Genomic DNA, 16833 nt, shown 5'->3' on the forward strand with positions numbered 1-16833 from the left:
TATATTCAAGGGCTGTATTCTTTAAAATTTTGATATGAAGCAGGAGGCATGTATTTGTGATCTTTTTCCAAAGGCTCTAGATATAAATTGAAAGGAAAACTGATTGTTATTGGCATTTCATATTTTCAGAATTGTATTGCAGTTGTGATATAATTGCCCTTTAAGCTGGTGTTTAACTGCACAGAATATGGAGACGTTTATGGTAATTTAACAAATCTACTGTATTGCACGATAGGTGAATCAGACAATGAAAGATTTGCTTCTTACGTTGTTTCTTTGTTTGGGGTATTTTGGCTCTTTTCATAAATCACAAAAGAGAGACACTTCCAAAGAGAAGGGTAACGTAAACATCTACATATTTTTTAATGTCATTTTAGAAATCCTTAATCATACAAATTGATGGTTCTGACTTTGATTCTTTCCAGTGCAGGGGAAGTATACTGCTATAGTTTCATACTGAAGTAATTATTTTGCTGATTAAAAATTAAGGTTGTGTCCTGAGAAAGATTTATTTTAATGGCCCATTACTCAATCTGCAAGTAGAGTAAATTAATCCCCTCCCAATCCCCCAAAAGTGGGGGTTTGGGTTTATCCTTGAGAAGATGACTGCAGTTTATGTTTGGGAAAAGACTTCATGTATTCTAATAGTCTTAAACATATTTGTGATTAATTCTGTGTAAGACATGAATAGGAGATAACATATGGGGTGTAAATACATTGGTGTAGCCATAATATATTAATTTATAGAAAGCTGCAGACTGAACCTCTGTGATATGGAGCTCAATATAAGACAATAAGTGTAAAATCCCACTATAGCATCTTCATAGTATTGCTTTCAGCACAGGTCTGAACCACACTAGAACTGAAATTCCCATACTTTGTAGTCTGTTCTTTGGCTTGCTCACAATCCAGTGATCTTAGCTAGCAAAACCAAGCAATCTCTCCTTGACAAAAGGGTGAAACAGAAGAGTTTATATCCTGGCCATCAGCCAGCCCTGCGCATCTTCTTCTCTTTCTTTTTCTGGAACAACTGCTTTTATGGACCATGTTTTCCACTCAGCAAGTCTACAGCAACCATTTTCTGACCTTCCCTGTGGCTGAGAGAAACTAAACTGCCCCCTTTATTAATCACTAGAGCTCAGATTGCTCTGTCAGTTCTGAAGTCCTCCAATTACACGCAGCTTTATATCCCTTGACATTTAGGTTTTTCTAATGAAAATGCTAGCAGAGTATACTGATTCCCTTTGGCTGATTCTATGTTTTTTGCTTAAATCTGAACTTTGTTTTGTGTAACTTCTAGCTTTGTATATGTAGTTGATAATTACCTGCTTTCAGAGGCTTATTATGAGGGGAGAAATCTTGAGTTTGCTTTTTTGTCACACTTCCTTCCTCCCTCCTTCTTAGGCCAGGTCTGCTGTTGTTTTGAGAACTTAGTGACTAAAATGCACTTGGCATCTGTCAGTAAAAATATTGGCTTCTCAAACAGAGTCTTTGAAAAGCCAGTGTTTTAGTACCATGATATTCTTTATTTCTTTCCCAGTTGTCCACATAGACAAATGTCAAGTAGACAGACTGCTGAGATTTGTATTTCAAATGCACTGCAAGTAGATGGAATATTAAAACATCTGAGACTAATCTGAAATCAAAGACAGTATGTAATTTCTGTGAAGGTGTTTGTTCTCTCTCAGTTACAGGGCAGTGGTTCACTGTCAGAAAGTGTGCACTGAAATAATTTACTGACTGAAGGATCTGCTCTCGCAAAGAGAGATTTTTCTTCTCATTACTTCACTGAGACTTCTCTGAATCTTCCATGAGGTTCATTTGTAACTTTGGTCAGTAATTTTAACAGTTAATGGTTTATGGTTTCTCAACTGTTAAATGAATGTAATAATATTATACCTGAATTGTATGATGGCTAGAGTGTGTGATGTTATCCCTAAATAATGTATATGATATGTTGCAATATTTAAGTGCTATGGAGGCTTTGTAAGTATCACACAGCCAGAAAAGGTCCACTGTGCAGGAATTTGTCTTGGAGGCACAGCTTGAAAAGTTGACTGGAGGTTGCATAAAACTGTTGGGGAAGGTCAGGTAGAAATGGAGCCTGGTTCTTGTTGAGAGACTTTATGTGAAATTCTCCACGGGATATCATGCACTCTGTTAATCAGATGACACACTTCATCCCTTCTGCTATCCTGGTTTTGTCTAGGATAACAGGGACTAAGATGTTAGTGCTGCAGACAATGTATGTCTATAGTCCAAATTAAATTTGTGACAACTCTAGGATGATGAAGTTGTTATATATCAAAGTTGGAGTCTCTGGAGTGTCAGACTGATATCACTATCAGTTTTCTTCTGAATACATTTACAATATAATTATTGTTACAGCCAGTTTGTACAGAGACATACTGCTTAATGGAAGCTAAGATTTTGACCTGTGTTATAAGACTTGACTCAAAGTTGGATGTGTAGAAGCTGCGTTTAATTTTATGAGGAGTTTGATTCACTCATGTCATCTGTGAATTACTATGTGAATTTGTGCAACTTTTTCCTGTGTAATGTTTAGGAAGTCTCCAGAGGACTTATGATATGAAGAATAAACACAAATATATTCTCTTCCCTTCTTTATCTGTCTTGTGACAGGATTCTGCTGTTTCTTTTAAAACCTTTGAAACCTCCACTAAGAGAAGCAATCCCAACATCTATTCCCTTTGTAACCTACTATATAATGGGCATTTGTTATCAAGTTGTTGAGTACTATCTCAGTGCATGCAGTGAGGGAAAACGTCTTTGGTGTACCTTGCATCAGCTCCAGGAAAGGGACAACAATCCTCTGGCACTATCATGGTGAAGAATTGCATTGAGCTATCTAATTAGGAACTGAACATTACAGAAAACAGAATTAGAGTGCCTCTATCCATTTGTTGTGTATTACTGTCATACCTAGAACTGCATCCTTGCGGAAGGATTCAGGAATATATCCCATGTTTAAAGGGTTTTCAATTAATCAGCAGTCACTTCACTTGAGGATGCATCTTTTTATGAAGGCCTTGTTGCCAGTATAAGGGTTTTGTTGACTGATGGTTTGGGTTTCTCTTTCTCACAACAGAAATCTCAAGAAGCATCCATAACACAGAAGGGACTCAGTGAACGTATGCAATAGAAAAGTGAATATGAAGAGAAAGAATGACTGTTAAATCCAGTTCTTTTGAAAAGTTAAGTCTTGTTTAGCTCCTCAGTAGAAAGAAATGGCTGAAAATAATCTACTTCATTTGAATTAAGGAAGCTGAGCATTACTGCAGCAACTTAAGAAAAACCCTCTTGACTTCCTGGAAACTGAAAGAATTTTTTTTTGAAGAAGTAATTGTCTCTGACATCACTAAACTGCATAGTGAGTTTGCGAGTGGTTAGTTTGGGGTAACAGAGGAAGCAACTCCTTCACAGATAAGCAGGCAGTGCAATGTATGTGCCTAGTTATTCTCTTTTTTGGTTCAGGTTTTGCTGAGAAATTATTTTGCAGACAGATAACACTTATTTTGCTTTCCAGAGAGAGACACATGCTGTTTCATAAGGATACGCCTGATTTCCAGAAATAACCATGTTTTTGTGGCTTAAACTCTTAGCATTTGGTGTTGCATTTCTGAGACGGGATGCTTTTGTCAAAGGTAGGTAGCAATTGATATTTCTTTCTCTCATTTTGATACCTGAATGTCCTCTGTAGAAGTAAAACAAATGAAAAGCTTTGCAAAGTGGAGAAATAGCATCTTTGTTCAGAAACTAGAATACGATCGTATGCAGTGGTGTCAGAACTTAAATCGGGAAGATTGACGCATAATGTACAAGGCTAAAATGTCTTCCGCATGGTCATACGTGAGAGTTATACGAACCATTTAAAAAAAAAAAAAAGATTTGTAGTTGTATTTGAAAAAGAATATGTTTAGATCTCTTTTGTGAACCTGTTCGATACAGTCTTTATGTTTGATTTCATCTCATGATGCAGTACTTTGTTTTCTGTGTTTCAATCCTTAAAGAAAAAAATCTTCCCATCCATTTTAGCCACTCCCTGACCTCAGAATCTGCTTACAGTTCCTCAAATTTTGATTTTTACTGCAGTGGGGTTAGTAAAAAAATCTAAACATTGTAAGTTAATCTCTACAATTGGGAAATTACTTATTTTATAAAATACATATTATTTATTTATTTTATAAAAACTGCTTGCTGAAGAGCCATCAAAATTTTTAATTGTCTAATTGCCCCAGTGCAGATGAATTTGTTGCTTGACTTTTTAAAATTTTATAAGAGGAAGATAGAGCCCAAGAGGTTGATCTTGCAAAATATCCTAGATGTGACAGATAATGTAAGTAGCAAAAAAACCTATTAATTTTGAGGTAATACTTTATATAAAGACAAAAATGGATCTAAGTTTAAGAAAATATTTTCTTGAAAAGAACATGCAGCATTCTATGTATATGTACCTTTCATCAGTTTAGCTAGTTAATGTAATTTGGAATAGTTGATGGCAGACACAAAAGCTTTTCTCTAATGTTCATCCTAAAAAGTGGCTTGAAACATATTCTGAAATGGCAGCAAATTATACGCAGGGCTGAAACCTCTTTTCACATATATTGAATTTATCCATGCTTCTATCATCATGTCACTATAGTAACTCCAGATTTATACTGATGTAAGCAAGAAAATGATCTGCCTTTAGTTGATAACCAGCTAAGAAGAGCATTTGAAGCCTGAGCATTAGTTCTTTTGTCCTTCAAAGTCTCTGAAGAGAGGAGCACTGAATAAATCTGGTTGGTAGCTGTTGGATATTATAAGAAAACAAATGAAGGCTGTACTGTAGAGGAAAAGAACAAAATCTCTTGCTTTTCCTGTCCCCCCCCTCCCTTTTTTTTTTTTAAATCTGCTGTCCTACTTTCCATTTTATGTCTTTCTGAGACTTCCCACCCCTACCTTTTCTCCAGAAAGGGCAGGTTACTGTCTGCTCTCTCAGCCACCTCCACAGTCAGTCGATGTGTTAGCTAACAGAGAGGGCTGGAACATAGAAAGAGGGGTAGCAGTATTTTATTTCAAGTAATAGTTATTTTCTCTGTTCACACAGAGTAGTCTAGCTCAAGCCTGTTCCTCTCTACATACTTTTACTAAACAGAAGAACCTCAAAGAAATGATAAGTTTCAACTCCTCTCTATTACACAACGCAATTAACAGTCTCACACTGTAGTATCAAGTACTCAACCTCACAGACCTAGTTTTCACCATGTAGTCTGGCACAGAGATTGATTCTCCTGTCAGGATGACAGAACCATTATACTTCATCTTTGCTGTGTAGATTACTCTGCCTTATAGCTATGGGCGGCTGGGCAGTCTTCTAGGGAGGAGTTTGTTAATGGAGGAGCAACATTTGGAAAAGGTGGTGTATGCTTTGGTTTTATGGCAAGAACAATTTTCAGGCACTTGTTAGTAAGTGTTGGGTGGGTTTGGGGACTTCTTTTGTTATTACTATTATTATTCTCCAAGAGCTTATTGTTCTTAGTGATTTTGATGACCTAGCAGGAGAAATTTTAAGGTTGTCTGACTTCCACCACAAGCAGAGACATCCTATAAAATATCTCTAATTTCCTGCAATCACCAAGCCACTTTTAAGAGCATCAAACTACATTCAAACAAACAAAAAAAAGTTAGTAATATCTAGAGCCTGCACAAAGGCCTTTTCACTGTGTAAATCCCCCAAATAAAACGCATGTATCCAGCTGGTTATCCTGGTAAGAAATAGACAAATAATGGTATTTGTGTGTACCTATACATACCAACATATGGTACCAATAAACACCAAACTTGGAGTTCCATCTGTCCATGTAAACATTTGCACTGCTGAAATATCCCATAAAATTAATCAGGTTTTTGTGCACTATTTGTTAGTCTTTTACCTCTACCTACATAGAATACCTAGCTTTACTAAAACTTTTAGTTGCCAGATGTGTGCTTCTTAAAATCTTTAGTGTAAGATTGATACATAACACTGTCTTAATGTCTAGGCTGACTTCCCAATCAAAATAGTTATGCTAACATACCTGATACAATACATCAATGCCTGTTTATGCAAAACAAAACCCAAAACAAAAAACATCCCCCCCAAAACCCAATAACGCCCCCCAACACCAATCCCAACACAGCACCCCCCAAAAAAAATCCAGAAAAAAAGCTTTGCTTCCATTTAGGAAAAAAAAAAAAGCTTGCAGGACAAGCACTTTTTTTTCCATTAGATCATTAATTCAGGTTCCTCCCCCACCCTCTAGAAAAGTATTAGCAATTTGACAACTTTCAAAAGCCTTCACCCACTTCAGAGCCACTTCCTTTATTTCAGGAAACTAAATAATTGCTTGGTAGTTTTGACTGTGACTTTTTTATTTTCCAAGTTAAAAGTACCAAGAAGCTTCAGCAGGCACATGGAATCTGAGGCCATGCAGTCTCCGTGCCCAACAGCTGTGGAGGTTTCCACCTGGAAGTGTTACATTTTCTTTGCACAGACATCACTGTCAGTATAGCTCATCCTATGGCTTTGACTTTCTGTGAAAACCTTTTTCACAGATTGGTGTATACCTCTGGAAAAAGTCTGGCAGATCTAATTTTTAAGCCATGAAACTTACTAGTATCGGCTCATTTTATGTGTAGGATAAAGAATAAGGGGAATTGCACTGGCAGGAGTATAGTCATTAAGGTAGAAGAAAGTGAAGTGAATGAAGGCTTTAGAGCACCATCTCTGATGTTTTCCTCTTATGGATGCCCCACTGCAGGTTCTGTTTAGGACTGTACCATACTTTTTTTTTTTTAGTGGTGTACTTGAAGCTTTCTGAAATACACACCCCAGAGTCCTGCACTCAGGGCCCTCTTAATAATTTGAAACAAGTTGCCTGATTTTCACATCTTGCACAGTTCCAATACTTTATTCAAAATCAACTGAGAGAGTTTGTGTATGCATAGAGGCGCAGGCAGTCCTACTCACTTCCTGGGCTGGCCAGACACGAGCCACTTCTAAACTGGAAACCATTCAGTTTCATTATGGTGGTGTACCTAAGCCACCAGCAGGACACTTGTTAATTGGAGCACAGCAGCACACTAGCATAGCTATGTGGTTTCTGGACTAGAATTAGCTACTGATTTGGACGAAACATGTAATTTTCTTTACCTATTCACCTAGACCTGTACAAACGTAATGAGCAAATGGCTGGGTTGTTCGTGTGGTATACTGATTGTAACTGCAGATAGGGCAAGAGACATTGGTTCTGGACTAATGGGTCTTTCTTACATAGTATGGAAAAGACATTTGCTAGTCGTTCTGTATTCACTCACATCAGTATATTGACATACTGAGAATGTTTTTACCAGTATAGAAATAAAGCTGCAAAACTGCTGTGCAGAGACCAGTTCTAAAGAAAATCAAGCTCTCGGTGGCATGGTATGTTGGAACCATTTCCTTTAGTTTTAATTTTAATTTGGTGAATTTATGTTTCTATATTTCAGTTCTGAAGAACAAATCAACACTTAGTGGGTTAGACACATTGCATGTATAATGAGATAAGGCAGAAGAAGTGGGGGGAGGAAACAGGATGAAGTGACTTTTCAAGATGTTGCTAGTATCAGGAATCAAGTTCTGTTTTCCTGACTCCTGTGACCTGTCTACAGAACTGCCTACCTCTCTGGGAGCATGTGTATGCATTAAACAAGTAGGCAGTCTCTACACTGAAATTGTGAATGCATTGTATATAGTGCATGAAAATTATCCTGTTTTCTTTTGCTGTGCAGCTGCATTGTGGTATATACTATACCATGCTGGGAGCAAGGAAAGGAGAACAGCAGGCCATGAAAATGTTCTGTCCTCTGTTTACATTCTTGATCTAGTTTTAAGAGTTAATATTCATAAGCATACATCTGGCCCACCAGGAAGGCAGAGCAAATTAACCCACAATGAACTCTCTGCTGTCACGGCTTGACTTCTCATGGTACTCATTCAACTACCTCCTTTAAAGTTAGCTCAAGTATCTCTGCATTACCCCATGTTTTGCAGCACAGACTTTACCTGAATCTTGCCACTGTCATTCCCCTTTGTTTGGGTGGCTGTTCCTCCCATGCTGCCAGCCCCAAGGGTGAGGACCACAGAGGAGCGCAGTATGGGGGTGGCTGCAGAGATGGCACCTGATACAGCAGAGGAACAAGAGGCACTGCAGTAAAGTGTCATGTGCTGGGCAAGGCTTGCTACTTGCTAGCAGGAGTTCAGCTCTTTGTGGCTGTGAGTGAACTCCTTTCAAACCCTAGCAAGAACATATGCATTACAGCAATATAACAGCTTAGATAGGGCAGAACTGGATGTCCGTGCCTTGCTTCTTCGTACAGACATGCCCTTTGAGCTGGCTGCTGGAGCCATGCCTGCCAGCCCTGCCTGGGAGACAGCGATTGTCCCTGAGCCCTGCTGCTTTCTGCATTGTGCGGAGATGTCTGTTGTTCACATTTATTCATCTTTAATTGTCTACAACTAGAAATCAAGAAGTTATTTTTCTCAGGCAAACTTATGAAGTACAGAACATCCAAAACATTTTGTGAGGAATAGTTTACTCTCTTCAAACCTCAGTTTAGGCCCTCAAACACTTCTGTACAAAAAATGCTAAAAAGTTTTAAAGTGGCAAAATTCTGATTTCCTCCTGTAAATATCAAGATTAAAATAACAGATATGGTTGCAAAAGCAGGGTTTTTTTCCCTGCAACTTTACTATTCTCTCAGACTGTTGTACTGTGTGTCCTGATACATTTCCAGGCTATCCATACCCTTGCAAACAGATCTTGTTCACTGGTGTTTCAGTAACTGTTAGAGCATTTTATCTATCTCCAGGTTTCTTTCCCTTTCAAGTAAAGCAGTTTGGGGCCTTCAGTGCCAGGATTTTAGAAACTAGCTGTGAGCACTTCAGTGCCAGCTTATATTATCCAGTGTTGTATAGCTAACAGGACCCACTTCTTTTCTTTTATACCACTACTTTGCAGTACTGTTCTTCCAGTTATTCCCTCTGTGTCAGTGCCTCTTCAGCTAGCCTGCTTGCTTAGGTTTCTATTCTCTAGTTTCAAAGACTTCTCTTACAATCTATCTGTTCTTCACTCATAATCCCACCACCCTGCTCAGGTCTCTAGAGGTATCTTTTGTTGTGCATGAAAGACATTTTTTGTTGTTGCAAAAATGTGGACTCCTTGGAGCAATATTTTTAATTGCCTTTTGAAATAAATTCTTTTCCTGACAAAAAGAGAAATAATCAAACTAGCTGTCTAATAGAAAAATAAAGCCATACAATGAAGCTTTCTGTACAACATATAAGCAAATAGTTTGTTAAATGAAGCATATACGTCCTATATGAGCTGAAAGATTTTACGCTCAGGGAAATGTACAATACAGAGCCTCAGCTGAAATGGTACAGAAATATACAGCTAGTAAAGCCTTTCCAGGTAATCACATACATTCCAGAAGCTGTGAATGGAATATTTAAGAGTCCCTGAACTTTTTCTGGATGCTTCTGAGTTAAGACATATGTAGGTGGAAAAAAGGGTAAGATAAATGGCAGAGCGTAGTCAAGCTTCTAGAATAAGATCCAAGAGACAGAAGTCAGCTGCAGTCTAAGCTGTCTCAGAAACTCATTGTATGAAGTGTTAAGTCGTTTTCATTTCTCCACATCTCAGTTTCATCATCTGTTAAGTTGAAGGTAGTAACACTTACCTTGTTGCAAAATGTAGAGTCATAATTCCTTAAATATACTGAGGGATGCTTGTCTCTTGCAACCTGTGAACTACCACAAATTAATCTGAAGAAACTGGTTGTGCATTAGAGTATTTTGAATAGTGTATCTGAGCAAAGAAAATTAAAAGTATGAAACAAATGTCTTGTGCCTAAATTTCTACCTTGTTCTCAGTCCTAAAGCACAGGTGCTGTCAATGGGGAGCCAATACTTTTATGCTGAGTAAGAACAACCCATATTGTGCTTAACTTCAGCAAATCTCTAAAGCATGATCATGTCAACTGCAGTCTCCATTTTAACCAATGTTGGCTGAAATAACTGAAGTTGGCAATGAGTCCTTAAGAGACACAAGAACAGGATTGCCAGCTTTTTACTTCCAGTGCCTGTGGATGAGATGAGAAGGTGTCCTAAATGGACCATAGCTGCAAAATGCTTCATGTTACAAAGCATCCTCCATGCTTAGGGAGGGGTAAATACACCAGTGAGCCTGTCTAGTAAATTAGGTGTTTTATGAGTCTCAGTGGTAACATTTATAAATGTAAACCAACCATTCTAGAGAAATGCAGGCCAATCTGACTCTGTCAACATATGATTTAAAATCATATGCTCGCATAATCGAAGGAAAGATGACCAGTGTTGCTACTGCAGAAGTTTAGTTAATCTTCTTGAGGTAGACCTCTGATGTCTAAAATGAATGCAGAATCACATGCATATACACCGTAGAGAAATCTTTTGGTTTTAATGAGTTTTGGATAGAGTATCTGGAGTATTTATTTATTCATGTCACTCTTTCTTAGAAGAATTTAAATGATAATGAAATATGTATTTTTAAAATTACGTGTAATTTTTTTTTACTTGGTCCCTAATGGCAGTGAGAGATTGTTGCCCTAGGTCTCTTGTAAGCAATATACAAGTTCCCTCATCCCCAAATAATATGTGTGAATGCATGCCTGTGCCATACATCTGTGTGTGTGAGTGGAAGTATAACATTTATGATACTTGAGACTGTCCAATAAGTACATGAAAATACTTGGCTTTGTTTGCAGTTTCATTAATGCTACTGTGCTCAACTGTGCTGCTTCAACAGAACTGAAAGACTTTTCTACATCCTCCACACACCTGCAGTCTAGTGTGTTTGAAGTATGAAATGTGGTTGAGGTTTGAGGGAAAGATATGAAACAGCGGTAAGAAATATGCGTTAGTACAACTTAGTAGCATTTCTGATTTTGCTGTCCCAGTCTGCTAATCCAATGACTTACTTAGAAATAAAAGTTTCTGAAAGCTGCCCAATACACTCACTCTCACTATTAGAAAATGGTAGGAATAATGACAGCTTAACCTGGTGTCAACTTACAGTTTAGAAGGTTTACAGTGGAATGGTGCTGAATACAAGGGAGACAGTTCAAGGAAATGAATGTGAGATCTATAAAGTTATTTATCCTAGATATTAATGGATCAAAGTTTTGTAATACTTAAAGGTTTTGTAATACTTGGACATGAAACTTCCATAAAATCCAGTGATGTCTGGCCTCCTGAATTTAGCACTTTATACTTTTCTGAAGACTGGCCAGTCTGAAGTGGTAAAATAGGTAAGTTTTAATATGTAGTAAGATAGTATTTGTAGATGCGTACAGTTTATGGAAATCTTGCCTACAGATGCCTTTTGAATTAACACAGGATGTATTCAGTTCATTAGAAATCAAAGAATAGTTCAGGAATAAAGGTCCCACAAAAATTCCAAGATTTGAGGATCAGATTATTCCAAAAGCTAATAAAAAAGCGACAGCTGCATTTGTGTTCCTGCTGTGATTAATGCCATGCTTAAGGGCCTGCTAATATGCAGTTTTGCACCACCCTGAATAAACAGGCAAGTGCTCGGTGCGGTAGCTGGTTTAGGTTTTGTCTTAATGTTGGGAGGAGAGCCATTTACAAAGTGGAAGTGATTGTGCTTCAGAGATGTGAACAAGTGTGTCATCATTGCAGAAGCATGCCTTAAATGGCAAGGGAAAGATTGCTTGCAAACCACAGCTTCTAAAAAACACTTTTCACTGAGCAAGGAAGACATTTTAATAACACAGAGCATGTCAGATATGCCATTTTCAGCTTCTGTTTCTGCAGTTGATGCTCTCTGTTGCTCTCTGATGCTCTCTTCTGAGCAACAGAATTGCTGCTCACCTAAGTCTCACCTCAGTGTGACGTCAGTGGAAAGTCTGAAAAGGCTTTCAAGTGTCTTAAAGGATTTATCTTTGTGGGGTTTTTTACTGCATTTTGTTGAATTTTCTTTGGCTTTATAGTAGAACAGGAAAATAAAGTCCACTTTTTTTTTTTTTTTTTAAACCTACTGGGGGTCTTCAAACTCAAAGTTCTCTTTTCCTGTTAGCTGCCCTGAGAAAGCTGTTTGGAGGACACACCCCCAGTTTTGACTGTAAGCTCCAAACCACTTGAGAATTGTTTTTTCACAGAATAAATTGATCAGATTTTTGGAAGACCTCCATGTGTTGGTCATTGAGATGATGTGAAAATTTGGACTGTGCAGCTGCAAGTTAATCTTTTCTGAAACTTTTTCTTAAGTTATGAATACTGAACACTTGAAAAGTCAGGAAGGAGCTGCTCCTGTGTGTGTGTGACTGTCTGACCTGTGTGTACAGTAGGGTTAATGGCCACAGTCATGATCAAGTATTTTTGTGGGCTAGATGCTGTACAAATGTAGGATGAAATATGATCTTGTCCTCAAAGGGTTTATGATCTGATTCTAGACAGCATGGATATTTCTTAAAAAGGAAAGGTATAGAGGCAAGAGGAAAGACAGGTAAGGGAAAAAGTAATAGTAGTGTATGTGCCCAGCCAAAGAGTTTGCATAATCCCCTGTGCTATTTATTTCCTTTTCTGAGAAAGGGACATACATATCTTATTCAAAACAGCATACAACGGAATAAATTACTCCCTGGTTCCCAAATAAACTCTCCTACACAGGTCCATGTATTGCAGGTCTCACATTGTGCTTTTACAACTTCTTTACATGACAACAACAGATGCACGTATTCCTGGAAGATAATTCTTAATGATAAAACTGCTGCAGGTAAAAACTTATGGTGCTCCAAAGCTCCTCTCTTCCTCTATAGAAACAAAAAAAATCAGGTCACAAACAAAGGCACTATATTTATTTGCAATGATTATTTTTTCCATCTGTTTAATACTTTCATTAACTTATTGAATTCTCTCACCAGTGAGTGAAATATGGTAAACAAACAACAGAATATGTAGATGATGTGTTACGAACACACACACACACACACACGCACATTCACTCTCTTGTGTGGGAGTGCATATAATCTCACCCCTCTGATTCACAATTCTTGTAGCAGATACTCTATATGCAGGAGATGAGCAAACGTGAACAGCATCTGTGTATGAAAGAGAGGGACCACATACAGTTCAGTTCAGAAAATTTGTATGTTACATTCAGCATTCTCATATCTAAGTGTTCAAAAATAGTAATAACAATAATAAATTAATTTTGACCCATAATTAACCTAATAGATTTATTTAGACTGGAAAATAAAAATCACATTATAACACTTTTCTCTTGAAAAAAGCAATGAGAAAAAAAATACAGAACTTATCTTCAGGGTTGCAGAAGATGATGTCATGTTTCCTGAATATCAGGTGGTGAACTCTGTCAACACAAGCTCCGGGAATTGCCTGCAATTAATTCCAGTGTGACCTGGATCCATATTACAGTATAGAATATTTTTTTAAAATATTTATTGAGCTCTACAGAGGTTTTTTTTTTTTTTATGGAATTGGTTATGATTAATTTGCTGAGTTGGATTTCAGGGTCATAAGGACTTTTGGGTTCTAGATGGCTGCAAGTTTGAGTGAAAAGATTTTGTTGTGAAAAGCTAAGGATTTGGAATGGCTGTGTTTGCTATTACAGTAGTTGATTATAAGATAGAGCTGTGAGTAGAGTCTTGAATGAATGTGTAATAACTGTTTAATAATATTGTCTTTCTGTAAAATCTGCGCTCTCTCTGTTATGTCAGCTCGTCCTTGCAGCAATGAGCAACCATAGGTAGCAGGAAACAGGTATGTAACCCTACATCATCTTTAAAAAATCATTTCAGAACTTTATGGTAGTCTTTGAAAAGCACTACAATGATTGGTACAGTGATAAATTCTCTAATTTATGACTGATGTCAGATCTTTACAGTGTTAGTGGATGCAATTGGTGTCTTTTTAGTGAAATTTTCTGTAGTTATAAGAATTAACATTCAGAAAGAAGTTCTGAACAAATGTGAAGGGGAGAGATGAGGGGAGATCAATGTTGTGGGACAAGGATTGATGGTACAGCTATTGCTACTCCAAAGCATCAGAGGAAGGATGATGAAACTGGTTTAAGAGAGTTCATTCTCTGTGTAGAGAATGAAAATATATTCAGTGTATTATTATGTCTATGTTGCTCAATGTATAGTTCAGGCCGTATTTATGGAATTACTATTCAAAACTTTCTGCAGCTAGAAATATTAGTTTTTTTCTTAAGCTTTTTGATGATGGTGCTCACCTTCTGTAGCTAAGTGGTACACACATATGGATTTTCATATTTGGGATGAAAAAATGGTGCAAAGAGAAAAACAATCTATTGATTCAGAAAGGTTAACCTGAGACGAGCACCATACTCTTTAAAGCACCCATTACTTCAGTTAATTCGCAGTTTTGAAAGGTCACCACTTCAGCGAATCAGATTAGTATAATTAAGATAAGAACCTGTTAAATGCAGACTAATTATTAATGACTGCTGTATGGAAAATTTAGTATAAGTAGATTTTGTAGCATCATATGAGAATTCTGTGACAAAAGCTGGAATATAATCTGGTTACCTAAAGCACCATTTTACTACAGAGCTGCGAGATGTTTTTTTGGTTTTTGTGGTCACTTGCCTCACTAACTCCATGGCTCATGCACAGAATTAGCTCTGCAGGCAAAAAGTATCTTCACTGCATGCACTGGAGCATTTCTGTGCTGCACCAAAACAGCAGTCTGCGATCACAGAATGAAAGATCTCGGTGAATGTTCGTAAGTGTCAGGAAAGGAAAAGAACTAGGGCTTTGCATTGGCGATACAAATTGACATCTGCAAACTCCTGAATAATTATCTTTGCTCCCCAGACAATGTCTTTTGGAACATCTTATGAGTGTATGATTTTACTATAAAATAGTCATTGTACATTGTGAAAGTCACATGTATCTGCGACTTTCCAGGGTGTAATTCTGTGCTGAAGTTCTGGCAATGTTGTAAATGAAGCAAATTAAGCTTTTCCATAGCTACTCTTCCAATATTTGGAACAGAATTGAAGAACTCATACAGAAATTCTGGTTTGTTGTGTGTTGATGTGGGGGATTTGTTTGTTTGTTTGTTTGTTTGGGGTTTGGGTTTTGTTTTGCTTTGTTTTGTTTTGTTAAAACACCTGGTGAGGTCTAGTTAAACATTCAGATCTTTGCAGTAGTGTAGTGCCAAACCTGCCACATTCCTGCACCTCTTGACCAAGGGCAACCCATTGGTAGCTGTCTTTCCTACATATTTCTGAGGACTACAGTTGTTTCTATTGTATTTATGACCATGGAAGTGACTTATATCATATTAGTGTTATCATTACTTTTGTATTGTTTTCAATTATTTGATATCAAAATGGACATTGCATTTGTTAATGTTATTTATTCAACAAAGGGCTTTAAATGTTGTTTTATGAGGCATTCCTGCTTCTTGCAAAAAGTGAAATGTTTTAAGGTAGATGCCACATTTAAAGTAGATCACATGAATATTGATAATGTTTATAACAATCTCCACTAGATCTGTGTGATGTCAGGAAATGCGGAATTACAATTTTCAAGACGTGTTAAGCTTCAGTTTGGATGAGGGGCAGTATAATTCCAATTTAATCGAGCATAGAACAGAAATGGAAGTAGGGGAAAGATCCTACTGAAAAACCATCACATTGTATCTGTTTTGAGCTGTAGCCTTTGTTTCTGTATCCTTAATCAGCACCAATACTTGCAAAGTGGATGTTGGTAGGAAATATAAGTGCAAAATATTGTATAGAAACATGTGATATCTTTGCTCAGGAGATGTTTGAGGAGAAAAAAGAAAACTGATTTGTTGACTATTTCAAGTCTTTCGAAGTTAAGATGTCAAGCAAATTTTGTGTAACTGCTGTAATGCCAAGATAAGAATTAAGTAATAAATTAAAATATTTTGATCTCTGTCGGTCACAGTAGGACCCCTGCAGCACAAAGTGATTTCAGTCAAGTTTCTTTGTATTGCTGCTGGAGAAGCTGACGTTTTGTTGTTGTTGGTGGTTGTGGTGGTGGTGGTGGTGGTGGTGCTAGTGGTGGTATAGTGGATTTCTTGAGGATCACTTAGGCTCCTAAATGCCTTTTATGTTTTGGAAATTTTGCCCTTTGCAATGGCTTACAATGAATGTGCTGACATATTGATAACTTGTAGTAGTAACTGCAGTCCTGATGCTAAAACAAACATCATGGGTTTTTTTCCAGTAAATCAGGGGATTTCTTTCCTTTGTAAGGAGTAGAAAAGTACTGAAGGCACGATCACCATTTTACATGTTAGTCTAAAGAGGATGAACACTTAATGGCTTGTCTCCAGCATTTCTTCAGTGGTAGCATGAAGAAGGCCTTTTTTTCTTCTTCTTTTTTTTTTTCTTTTTTAAAAGTAGCACTTTGTGTCCTGTGCTCCCTAATTGACCTCATACTTTCTGATAGCCACCAGAACTAGTGCAGAGCTTGACTCTGCTGACTAGTTAGCCACTACGGAGTGATTTGCTGCTTGGTCCCTTGTCTCCTGTCACTGGCTCCAACGCCAGGGAAGAGGTGGATTGGGGGCCCACAGTGGAAGAAGCTGTGGAATCTGATAAGATTGTAATTCTGAGCACACTTATAGTCATGGAAATAATGTCCTTCATTTTCTTAGTGACTATATCTGATTCATTTTGAGGGAGAAGCACTAACACTCTTGAACTGATTCATCGAGATAGGTAG

General features: G+C 37.5%; 1 protein-coding gene across 7 annotated transcripts in view; it reads left to right on the forward strand.

Moving 5' to 3' along the window:
* The first annotated feature begins 3406 nt into the window (after positions 1-3406).
* The window catches only part of PTPRC (protein tyrosine phosphatase, receptor type, C), a 66834-nt gene continuing 53407 nt past the window's right edge, over positions 3407-16833 (forward strand). For all 7 annotated transcript variants that reach the window (XM_010563408.1, XM_010563409.1, XM_010563410.1 and 4 more), the window contains exons 1-2: positions 3407-3462; positions 3548-3665. In XM_010563408.1, the coding sequence (XP_010561710.1) occupies positions 3599-3665 (67 nt within the window). In that variant the 5' untranslated portion in view covers positions 3407-3462; positions 3548-3598. The remainder of the gene's footprint in view (positions 3463-3547; positions 3666-16833) is intronic.

Source organism: Haliaeetus leucocephalus, unplaced genomic scaffold (assembly GCF_000737465.1).
Source record: "Haliaeetus leucocephalus isolate CR32 unplaced genomic scaffold, Haliaeetus_leucocephalus-4.0 Scaffold166, whole genome shotgun sequence".
NCBI classification, from domain to species: domain Eukaryota; kingdom Metazoa; phylum Chordata; class Aves; order Accipitriformes; family Accipitridae; genus Haliaeetus; species Haliaeetus leucocephalus.